General features: G+C 38.6%; 1 protein-coding gene and 1 non-coding gene across 2 annotated transcripts in view; one reads left to right on the top strand and one right to left on the bottom strand.

Annotated features, from left to right (window-relative positions):
• The first annotated feature begins 2,552 nt into the window (after window positions 1-2,552).
• Window positions 2,553-2,625, top strand: TRNAK-CUU. The gene has a single exon. It is a non-coding gene; the product is annotated as a tRNA-Lys (tRNA).
• Window positions 2,626-7,320: 4,695 nt separating this feature from the next.
• Window positions 7,321-12,692, bottom strand: part of ACTR10 (actin related protein 10) — a 29,366-nt gene continuing 23,994 nt past the window's right edge. Inside the window, exons 12-13 of the mRNA XM_045451092.1 lie at window positions 11,500-11,701; window positions 7,321-7,737 (exon numbers count right to left, since the gene is read on the bottom strand). Coding sequence (XP_045307048.1) covers window positions 7,556-7,737; window positions 11,500-11,701 — 384 coding nt within the window. The 3' untranslated portion in view covers window positions 7,321-7,555. The remainder of the gene's footprint in view (window positions 7,738-11,499; window positions 11,702-12,692) is intronic.

Here is a 12,692-nt window from a genome sequence, read left to right as displayed (position 1 = left end):
AAAACTATAGAAAGCTTATGAAAGAAATTTAAGAAGACACAAAAAAATGGACAAATATCTCATGCTCCAATATTTCACAAATATTGTTAAAATGTCAATGCTACCCAAAGCAATCTACATATTCAATGCAATACCTATCAAAATAATACCAGCCTTCTTCACAGAGCTAGAACAAACAATCCTAAAATTTGTATGGAACCAGAAAAGACCCCGAATAGCCAAAGCAAACTTGAAAAAGAAAACCAAAGCTGGAGGCATCACAATCCCAGACTTCAAGCTATACTACAAAGCTGTAATCATCAAGACAGTATATTACTGGCACAAAAACAGACACTCAGATCAATGGAACAGAATAGAGAACCCAGAAACGGACCCACAAACGTATGGCCAACTTCTCTTTGACAAAGCAGGAAAGACGATCCAATGAAGAAAGACAGTCTCTTCAGCAAGTGGTTCTGGGAAAACTGGACAGCAACATGCAGAAAAATGAACCCGCACCACTTTCCTACACCGTACACAAAAATAAACTCAAAATGGATGACCTAAATGTAAGACATGAAGCCATCAAAATCCTTGAGGAGAAAGCAGGCAAAAACCTCATTGACCTTGGCCACAGCAACTTATTACTCAACACCTCTCTAGAGTTTGGCTCAGGTCATGATCTCACAGTTGGTGGGTTCAAGCCCCGCATTGGGCTCTGTGCTGAGCTCAGATCTTGGAGCCTGCTTCAGATTCTGGATTCTGTGTCTCCCTCTCTCTGCCCCTCCCCTGCTCATACTCTGTCTCTCAAAAATGAATAAACGTTAAAATTAAAAAAAAAAAAAAAGAATTAAAAGAGAACCATTGATGATAAATAAGGAAAAAAAAAGAAATATTCTAGTTGCATTTTTTTGATGAGGGGTTTTAACAAGGGTATTTTGACCAGGGTAAGCCAATAAAGTGCTGAAGAAAACTGAAGAATATAGTCTTAGGAGGGTTCATTTTAGAGGTCAACTACAAGTACTTTAAATTGGTTAGAAGTTCAGTTAAACTTTTAACTAACTTAACTACTTGTGTACGATAAGCATTATTTGAGTGCCTAGTGCCTACTATATTTTCATTAATAATTAAGATTTTGGTGCCCTTTCTGAACTTGTCAGATGAATTGCCTATTTGGGGGCTGGACTGTTAATTTGTCTTGTATCTTGGAGGAATGCATTGAATCATGGTCCCAAGTTCTTTGAGTATTTGCCTGATTCATTAGAAAACTTAAAAGGGGTGGGTAAGGATTTATTTGTTTTTATTAAATTACTCCAAATTACCTTTGGAAGTAGTGGATATAAAATTGGTATGTAATTTACACATATCTTTCTTACAGTAAGCTTTTTAAGTTTATCACAATCTGTTTTATACATCCATCTATTAGAAAACATAACACAGTGTTTTGTGTATGGTAGCCACTTAATGAATGTGTTGAAAATGCCAATAAATACAAATTCATTCCCCAGGTACATTCTGCCAACTTATAAAAAAACAAAACAAAACATAGTTTGCAGTTGCAAGAGCAAAAACTGTTAGTGAATAATTGTATTTTAATATTTTAGGCTTGAATTTTTAAATATTCTACTTAAATCCTAGGCATACTTTGAGTACTTAAATATATAATATTATTTTATGCCACACCTAATTATTTTCTTAATTAAGTAGCTCAGAAAAAGTGATGGCCAATGCGTTAAATTTCTAAATACTGAAATTTAAGAATTCTTTATTCTTTGTTATATACAATTAGACTTTAGATGGCCCCCATCACAGAGATTTGCAGAGTTCCTTGTCTAAAGAAGTTCACTAATATTTCAGGATATGTATATTTCCATAGGAGATTAATCCATTGTCTCGGCTTGTCAAAATTTGATCAAAGTCCGTTCTTCTCTTTTCCTCTTAGAATTAATAATCTTTACTGTAGGATTCAGTGACTCTATAATCCCTTCCTCCCAGCTTCTGTCATTTGAATCGGATGGTAATAACAACCCCTGAGGGTCCTATGTCTCCATCGTCATGCAGTTACCCGAAAGAGAGCTTATTTTAATTGAACCAGAATCCCCTTCTTCAATTTAACTTTCCTTGACTAGATCTCATTAAAGGAAAATTAGCTAAGCGCTACTGTTCTTCCGTGAAACTAACGTCATAGAGGTTGGACTTCGTTTACTAACGGTGCGCCCCAAATTGTAGGAATCCAATCTGCCATTTGATAGAAGGCAGATAGCCTTAAGTGTTTCTGTAAAAAACATAACATATTGGGCAGTAAATATTTTAAAACACTTAAAAAAGAGTCAATGATTCTAATAATACAGACTCTCGTAAGTTTTCAGTGATCTTGGGATACACACAAAATAAAAGTATTAAATGTAAGTAAAATTAAAGAAATGTTTTTAAAGAATTCTTAAAAAGAATTCGGAATTGCATATTTAATAATGATACAAAAATTTTTATAAGTAAAAAGTAATATAGAGAAGTAAAACCAAGTGTAGTTGAACACTGATCAAGAGACAGAAAAAGAGAGCTGTGCCACAGGCGCCCGGCTAGCTCAGTCGGTAGAGCATGGGACTCTTAATCCCAGGGTCGTGGGTTCGAGCCCCACGTTGGGCGCAGAAGCTTTTGGGCTTCAATTCTATTTCCCCTTGAAATATTTTGGGGTTCCTCCAAATCATCACAACTAAGAAGAGTTCTCTAAACTGAATTAATGTTTTAAGCAAATCTAGGGAAAAAAGACCATTTGGCAAACGAAACCGCTCTCGAGCTACACTTGCACATTTGAAATCAAATGATTTTCAGCGATGCTGAACCACCTCCTTAGAGCACAGACGAAGCCGAAAGGTTACAGTTTAAAGTTGAGACTGGTTTTCCGTGTTCCTATGCATACTTGCATAGTTGTTGGTAGAGGGCGATTTTTCCTTTTATGGGAACAAAATTACGAACCCCAATTTTGGCAGCTTTCAAGAACTAAGAGATCCTACGTAAAAGCAGTTGGCGGGCGGATGGATAGGTGGGGGAGGACTTGGGGGAAAATGTCTTCCTTCACGTCTATGTTTATTTTACTTTTTTCTTCCTCTCAGTATAGGGCGTGTCCTGAGGAAAGGGGCGGGGGGGGGGGGAGGGGAGCGAGCGAGGACTATCCCCTGGAGAAACAAACATGCCGTTAGAAACGTTTCTTTCCGTGTTGGGATCTACACTGACGGTGCCTCTTCAAGGTTTCTTCCATTGTTCCTGGGACTGTGCTTGGGATCTATCCATCCAATTGGGTGGAAATTAGGAAGTTAGCATTCTGTTAAAGGTGAGGCTCTTTGGGCCAGAAGCACAAAAGAACGGAGATGTGAAAATTTGGAGAGGCAGTTCGGTATCTGGGGAGGCAGGATCTCCGCCTTCTTCACTGAGAAGTTTGACCGCATCAGAAGAAAGCACGCGGGCGGGACCGCCGGCAGGAGGCAGGTTCCCGGAGCTCCCGGACCCCGCCGGGAGGGGAAGGAGCCGCGTTTCACCGAAGGCAACCCCACCCGGAGCACCCGGCCCCTACCTCCGCATATTATCCACCGGCTTTCCTCCTACTAAACGACCAATTTTTCCCTCTCCCTCCGCCCCCCCCCCCCCCGCCCCAACAAACAAACGTGCTGTTATTTATCTTAAAACAGAGTAAAAACTGACCTAATTTTCCCGCAGGTTACCGTTCTATTTCTCTGCAGTCTTCCGTGCTCACCCTTCTTCTCCCATCTCTTAATGCTGACAATCCCCTTCAAAAAAAAATAATAATAATAATAAACAAAATAAATAATATTTGGCTTAATACACATTGCATGGAGGGATGTGTGGTGTCTGTTAAGAGGGTATTAGAAAGAACCTATTATAGGATCTGGGCTTTACTTGGGTAATATTGCAGGGGTGGGGAGTCCTAACAAGTGAGGGCCCCTTCTGGATTGGGTGTTCTCAAGGGCAATTCTATGTTGTTAATAAAACCTATCTATAGGGAAAGCAGACCACAGGAGAGATAAAAGCTGAAATTGACAAAGTCACTCAGGTGGCAAGAGGATGTTTGCTGTTTCCAGTTGGAGAGTGAGTTCATGAGGTAGGCATGATTTCCTGTCCCTCTCCTCTCCCTAGAAGACATGGTGTATTTGCATGTGTATGTGAAAATTCTAAGCTTCTAATCATGGCTTGGAGTTTTCTGGTGACCAGCCCTCATCCTGAAGTGATCCCGGAGCCCTCCAAGAATTGCCTCATTAGGAAAAAAAGACACTCCTATTAACCAAAGAAATTCTTAGGCATTTGGTGTAATGCTCCTAACACCCCCATCACACAGGAAATTACAAGGGTTTTAGGATCTCTGTGTCAGCAACCATGGGCAGAGGCCTAATATAAATTTACACTTGCCTAATTTCTTTCTTCAAATAATGAATGAGCCAACCACTGTTCTCATCGGCAACTAGCCCACCACCCACTTTACCCTACATTGTTTTCCCCATAACTGCTCTTACCTTCTAACTTACTGTGTTAGTATCTGATTCTTTACTTTCTCTACCCCTTGGAACGACAGCTTTTTGTCTTTGCTCACTAATGTAACTCAAGCGCCTAAATTAGCTTCCGGCAGATGGTCAATAAATATATGCTGAACTGCTGAATTAAGGAGGGTGTATTCATTTCCTAGGGCTGCCATCCCCAACTATCACAACTGGTGGCTTAAAACGGAAATGAACCTGCTGTAGGCTTCTTTCTCCTAGCTTTCTGGTGTCACCAGCAACCCCTGGTGGTCCTGGACTTGTAGGGGTGGAGCTCCAATTTCTGCCTTGGTTAATACCTGTTTTCTCCTTGTGTATCTGTCTCATGGCATTTCCCTCGTCTTATAAGGATACCAGTCATATGGGATTGGCGTCTACCAAAATGACATCTTAATTTGATTGCATCTGCAAAGACTCTGTTTCCAAGTAAGGTCATCATATTCAGAGATGCTGGAGGTTAGGACTTCAACGTTACTTTTCTGCAGCACACAATTCAACACCTAACAGGGGGCTCCATTCTTTAAACTCAACTGGTAGGTGTCTATCACTTTATAGCCAGATACCTATAAAGCTCTATTTCAGTCAGAGATCTTATTTTTCATATTATTCAGTGTTGAAAACTTCTCGTAAATAACTCAAATTCAATAAAATTTAAAAAATTAAGTTTACTACAAAAAAGATAATGTTAATACAGTAGTGAATCCATGGGGCACATGGGTGGCTCAGTCAGCTGAGCGTCCGATTCTTGATTTCAGCTCAGGTCACGATCTTGCAGTTTGTGGGTCCAAGCCCCGCATTGGGTTCTGCACTGTCAGCATGGAGCCTGCTTGGGATTTTCTCTCCCTCTGTCTCTCTGCCCCTCCCTCCCTCTCAATGTCTTGTTAAACAACAACAAAAAAAAAAAAAAAAAAAAAGAAAAGAAAAAGAAGCTTAAAATAATCAACAGCGAATCCATACTATTAACAACTAATGGTATACCTACTCCTGGCAATCCCACTGAGAGGTTTCAAAGCTAAGAAATAAAGGGGCTTTGTCTCATGAAGTTTATATTCCAGAGATGTCCTTCTGGGGAAGATGACTACTTTTGGGGAAACGGTGCTGTGGAAGACTGGCAGGTCCAGAGGATAAAAGAATCTCACTTTTCAGAATGAATCCATTAGGAAACTGGATGGCAAAATTGATCTTTCATAGTTTTATCTGCTGCTTTTAATATGGTTTTCAAGTTCTTCATGACCTCATCCTAAATTATAATTAGCAATGCCTCATCTCCATGCCAAATGTTTTAAGACCTTGTGTAGAGAATTCAGTTCACATAGACTAGAATAACTCCAGTTAAAATTCTATTCATCCTTCAGGAACAAGGGCAACAGCCTCCTCTATGAAGCTTCCTTCAACTCTCTGGTCAGGATTATCTACATCAGTAACAAGAAACCAATACCCTTATGGCTGCTAGCACATTCTGTCTGTCATCAGTTTGCACCATCCACTTCTATTAACCTGACAACCTCCTAAGGGCAAAGGCTCAGGTCTCATTATTGCAGCATTTACAGTGTCTAAAACCACTAGATGCAAAGTGGACAGACCAATAAATACTGAACGAATCTTAGTCTTGTGCTACTTAGTCTTGTGCTACTAGTCTTGTGGTGATGAAGTATAGCTAGAAGTATTTTTAAAACACACACACACACACACACACACACACACACACACACACACACACACACTTTCCTATTCTTCATGCCAGGAACCAGCTCTTTCAAGTATCAGTTGGAGCTGGTATCTTCACACAAAAAGCATATGGCAGGGGCGCCTGGGTGGCGCAGTCGGTTAAGCGTCCGACTTCAGCCAGGTCACGATCTCACGGTCTGTGAGTTCGAGCCCCGCGTCGGGCTCTGGGCTGATGGCTCAGAGCCTGGAGCCTGTTTCCGATTCTGTGTCTCCCTCTCTCTCTGCCCCTCCCCCGTTCATGCTCTGTCTCTCTCTGTCCCAAAAATAAATAAACGTTGAAAAAAAAAAAATTAAAAAAAACAAAACAAAAAGCATATGGCAAAACTAGGAAACACCCAGAAAAGGACAATCAAAATGATTAAACTATGAGTAAGAATGGACATGGGATATATAGACCAGGAAATGTATCAACTCCTACTCTGGTTTAAGAAATATGAGTACATTCTTCAGAAATAGGTGTATAGGTATTTTCACAGGCACGTGGAAAGAATAAAATAAAAATTTCAGTAAGAAGTAGTTTGTTAAAGACAAATGAAGATGAACAAAGATAAAAATTAAACAATGACTCAGTACGTATTTGCAAGCACCCCTATCCTGAGAAGATAAAAAGCACAAGAGATTAAAACATTATGAATTTCACGTTTATAAAGCACTTACATAAAAATACATAAAATGGAATGTCTTTGCATAAAAACAAAGTTATCTTTCTCCTTAGAAATGTAGAATTGTTCGTAAAGAAACTGTAAAGTTAAAAAGTAAACATCTGCACATGTTGCTTAACCAATGTTTTAACTATGTTACTAAACATTCTCAGTCCAAAGAGTCAAATATATTCCTGCAAAAGCAGCATTGTAACATGGACACATAAATACCAAAACAAAAGAACCTGAATAGACCCATTTTAATATCTGAAATACCTGGTAATGGTAATATTATTTATTCTTGAAATAATTGCTGAAAATAATGAAATTAATGAACTTTCCAATGCTCAGCTCAGATTATGTGAATTGTGGAGGGAAAATGTTATATTCCTTTTGAAATTAAACTGTGTAACAAACTTCCAAAATTAAACCGCTTTACTATATTTTATTGATATAAATACAACAAATTTCATTAAGCATCAGCTACCATTTTACCACTACACAAGAAAAACAAAAGTCAAAAGAATCTCAATGCAAAAAGTCATTACAGAAATGTTTTCATTGCCATAAAGTCATCTCTAAGAGCATCCTATATACTTTGTACCATTTGCTTATAATCGATTACTTGATATGAAGCAAAGCTGAATTTTAATCAAACTTTTATTTCTCAGTGGAAAATGCTCTCTTCATCAGAGGTGGCTGAGCTTTTCCGACATCAAACATCATCTCCAACGGAGGGTTGTTAAGAGAACACCAATCAGGTATACGGCCTGTCTGATTATAATATTCCTTTGAGACTGAACGGCTCCCAAGTATGTCTTGTAGTGCACCAAAAATAGCTCCTGTGTGGTTAAAAAAACAAAACAAAAAAATGAAAAAAAAAACAAAAAAAACCCATTTTTATTTAAGATGTAAACTTTTACCAGAAAATTTTATGTACACACACGTCCAACTCATTATTTGACGAGAGAAGTGGTGAAATTCAGCAATGCATAGTCACTCTTCAAATTAATTGCAGCTGTTTTGTATCCTATATTTTGAATAACAGGGTAAGCCACAATTCCTGTGTTGAAAGTGACTTAAATGGCCTATAGCAGACTACAGTGAAAATGCTACCAAGCATTAACTGTGTCTAAAAGCAGGTGAGGTACAGTGGAGTGGAAAGTATTTTTAATTCTGTGTAAAAACAGTAAATAATACTTTTAGTTTTCTTTACCACAATTCCAAGATTGTATGTCAATAAATAAAACAGCACTGTAAAACGTAATAATCATCGTTATAATGCCACCCAACTCTCTGCTAAAGACTTTATAAAGACCCACAAGGTGGTCTTTAAAAAATAATGCAGTAATCCCATTCACAATTGCACCAAGAAGCATAAAATACCTGGGAATAAATCTAACCAAAGATGTAAAAGATCTGTATGCTGAAAACTATAGAAAGCTTATGAAGGTAGTTGAAGAAGATATAAAGAAATGGAAAGACATTCCCTGCTCATGGATTGGAAGAATAAATATTGTCAAAATGTCAATACTACCCAAAGCTATCTACACATTCAATGCAATCCCAATCAAAATTGCACCAGCATTCTTCTAGATTCTAGAACAAGCAATCCTAAAATTCATATGGAACCACAAAAGGCCCCGAATAGCCAAAGGAATTTTGAAGAAGAAGACCAAAGCAGGAGGCATCACAATCCCAGACTTTAGCCTCTACTACAAAGCTGTCATCATCAAGACAGCATGGTATTGGCACAAAAACAGACACATAGACCAATGGAATAGAATAGAAACCCCAGAACTAGACCCACAAACGTATGGCCAACTCATCTTTGACAAAGCAGGAAAGAACATCCAATGGAAAAAAGACAGTCTCTTTAACAAATGGTGCTGGGAGAACTGGACAGCAACATGCAGAAGGTTGAAACTAGACCACTTTCTCACACCATTCACAAAAATAAACTCAAAATGGATAAAGGACCTGAATGTGAGACAGGAAACCATCAAAACCCTAGAGGAGAAAGCAGGAAAAGACCTCTCTGACCTCAGCCGTAGCAATCTCTTACTCGACACATCCCCAAAGGCAAAGGAATTAAAAGCAAAAGTGAATTACTGGGACCTTATGAGGATAAAAAGCTTCTGCACAGCAAAGGAAACAACCAACAAAACTAAAAGGCAACCAACGGAATGGGAAAAGATATTTGCAAATGACATATCGGACAAAGGGCTAGTATCCAAAATCTATAAAGAGCTCACCAAACTCCACACCCGAAAAACAAATAACCCAGTGAAGAAATGGGCAGAAAACATGAATAGACACTTCTCTAAAGAAGACATCCGGATGGCCAACAGGCACATGAAAAGATGTTCAGCGTCGCTCCTTATCAGGGGAATACAAATCAAAACCACACTCAGGTATCACCTCACGCCAGTCAGAGTGGCCAAAATGAACAAATCAGGAGACTATAGATGCTGGAGAGGATGTGGAGAAACGGGAACCCTCTTGCACTGTTGGTGGGAATGCAAACTGGTGCAGCCGCTCTGGAAAGCAGTGTGGAGGTTCCTCAGAAAATTAAAAATAGACCTACCCTATGACCCAGCAATAGCACTGCTAGGAATTTACCCAAGGGATACAGGAGTACTGATGCATAGGGGCACTTGTACCCCAATGTTTATAGCAGCACTCTCAACAATAGCCAAATTGTGGAAAGAGCCTAAATGTCCATCAACTGATGAATGGATAAAGAAATTGTGGTTTATATACACAATGGAATACTACGTGGCAATGAGAAAAAATGAAATATGGCCTTTTGTAGCAACGTGGATGGAACTGGAGAGTGTGATGCTAAGTGAAATAAGCCATACAGAGAAAGACAGATACCATATGGTTTCACTCTTATGTGGATCCTGAGAAACTTAACAGAAACCCATGGGGGAGGGGAAGGAAAAAAAAAGAGGTTAGAGTGGGAGAGAGCCAAAGCATGAGAGACTGTTAAAAACTGAGAACAAACTGAGGGTTGATGGGGGGTGGGAGGGAGGGGAGGGTGGGTGATGGGCATTGAGGAGGGCACCTTTTGGGATGAGCACTGGGTGTTGTATGGAAACCAATTTGACAATAAATTTAATATATTGAAGAAAAAATAAAAAAATAAAATAAAATAAAATAAAATTTCTAGAAAAAAAAATAACAATAATGCAGTAACTGGGGCGCCTGGGTGCCTCAGTAGGTTAAGTGTCAGACTTTGATCTCAAGGTCTGTGAGTTCAAGCCCCATGTTGGGCTCTGTGCTGACAGCTCAGAGCCCGGAGCCCATTTCAGATCCTGTATCTTCCTCTCTCTCTCTGCCCTTCCCTTACTCATGCTCTGTCTCTCTCCCTCTCTCAAAAAAAAAAAACAAACAAAAAAAAACATTAAAAACAATTTTTTAAAGAAAATAAATAAAAAATAATGCAGTAACTAAATCTATTTGTCCTAGACCAAAATTACATTTTGACCAAATTTTACTTTACAAGAAATACAACATTCATTTAAAATCTCAATACTTTTAGGGGCGCGAGGTGGCTCAGTCGGTTAAGCGTCCGACTTCAGCTCAGGTCACGATCTCGCGGTCCGTGAGTTTGAGCCCGGCGTCGGGCTCTGGGCTAATGGCTCGGAGCCTGGAGCCTGCTTCCGATTCTGTGTCTCCCTCTCTCTCTGCCCCTCCCCCGTTCATGCTGTGTCTCTCTCTGTCTCAAAAATAAATAAATGTTAAAAAAAAAAAAATTAAAAAAAAAAAAAATCTCAATACTTTTAGGGGCACCTGGGTGGCTCAGTCAGTTAAGCATCCGGCTTCGGCTCAGGTCATGATCTCACGGCTTGTGAGTTCGAGCCCCGCGTCGGGCTCTGTGCTGACAGCTCGGAGCCTGGAGCCTGCTTCTGATTCTGTCTTCCTATCTCTCTGCTCCTCCCCTGTTCTTTCTCTCTCTCTCTCTCTCTCTCTCTCTCTCAAAAATTAATAAACATTAAAAATAAATAAATAAATAATAAAATCTCAATACTTTTTCTCATGATCAGGATACCTATTAGCTGTAAATGCATCATAAAACACATAGCAGAATTATACAAGTATACACATCCATGCTTGTTTTTCTCTTCAAAGTACTTATGTATATACTAGCTCTAGGCTATTTCCTGATTTCAACGAAACTATCATTTCCTATGAACTATCATTCAATGAACTCAGTCACAAAATAAAGTGTAATTATAAAATAAAGAGATCAATTCTCATATATGGCTCACAGGTTAGCTTTAGAAGGAACTAAAACAAATGTCTTGAGCAATGGTAGCAGCACTGGAATAAAGGCACCGCTATCACTATTATGAGAAATGATTTTCATTGGATGAAGTTTATTTAAAAAATTAAAGTGCAAACGCCAAGAGAAATAGGGATATAACTCTGAAAATTAACACTTCAAGGAAAAGTCAATGTTCAAAGAAAATTATTTAATAGTTCTATTAGTTTGTTACGTGAATGATTTTTAACACTGAATCTGTTACAGCCATTAATATACCATTCAGGAACCAATCACTATATAATCATCTATATTGTAAAAACTAAATTCTTACCTCCCAACCACGCCACACAATTGGCCTTTGCAGGTGGAGTATGGATTCGGAATGTCTTGGTGCCGAGTACTTTTTTATATTTTGGTTTTTCTACCAAATACCTTATTTCCGCCAGCAATCTGTGGAGAAATCCTGGCAACATCGACGTGCCACCTATGACTACCAAATTCTCTGCGAGCTGCTTTCTGGTGTCTATTGGGCACTGTTATTAAAGAGAAAGAAAAAAAAGAATTTATCCTTAGCTGTATAAATAATGCTTGACTGGATTCAAGAAAATATACAGATTATGTGTTATAAATTAAATAGGTGATCAGTACTATTACCACGAAAAAACGCACAGCAAGGTTTCTTTAACAAGGGAGTTTTTCATGTAGCAAATATAACCATGAAAATATTGCTATATACTTACACGGAACTTGAAAGATTTTAAAATCTAACAGTTTAGAATTTAAAGTTCCACAGGACACACTGTAGTTATATGTGAGTAATCTCATTTTCAAGACAGAATGACTGAGTCGAGCAAAGAATAGGAGAAGAAATAAAAGAACTTCATTACTTTTTTTAGTAAAGAAAGTATATGATAACTTCACAGTATTATATCCAGAGCCAGTTGTCAAGTGGGAAGAAAACATTCTTAGAAAAACTGTTTCCACATCAGTTCTAAGAATTAGAATGTTAAAGTCTTTCACTGATGCTACGTTTTTCATAAAAGTCTCTGAGCAGAGCCCCAGAGGTAGACAGTATCTTCCAAATCGATGGTATTTCACATGGAATTCTGTGATTCCAGTCATTAAACAAAGAAGACATTATCATATACCCTATGGAATTTAAAATTCAATACTACCCAAACCTGCACTTAAAGAAACTACAAGCTGTACCAGGTACAAAATAAAAATCTGATATTGTTGCTAGGGAAAAAATACACGATAGCACTTATTATCCCTGAGTTTGAAATGTTGTTAAGTACCATCTTTCAGTGCCAAAGTCAAACTCTGAAACTGTAACATTTAGCAGAAATCTAACATTGTAACCAACAGCTAAAATAAAAATACAGAAGATAACATGTAAAAATTTCCTCAGGGCACCTGGCTGGCTCAGTCCGTATAGCATGTGGCTCTGGATCTCGAAAGTGTCAATGCAAGGCCCACATTGGGTGGAGAGATTACTCAAAAACATCAGTTTCTCTAAAGGGC

Source organism: Leopardus geoffroyi, chromosome B3 (assembly GCF_018350155.1).
Source record: "Leopardus geoffroyi isolate Oge1 chromosome B3, O.geoffroyi_Oge1_pat1.0, whole genome shotgun sequence".
NCBI classification, from domain to species: domain Eukaryota; kingdom Metazoa; phylum Chordata; class Mammalia; order Carnivora; family Felidae; genus Leopardus; species Leopardus geoffroyi.
This window is presented reverse-complemented; position numbering and strand designations above follow the sequence as displayed.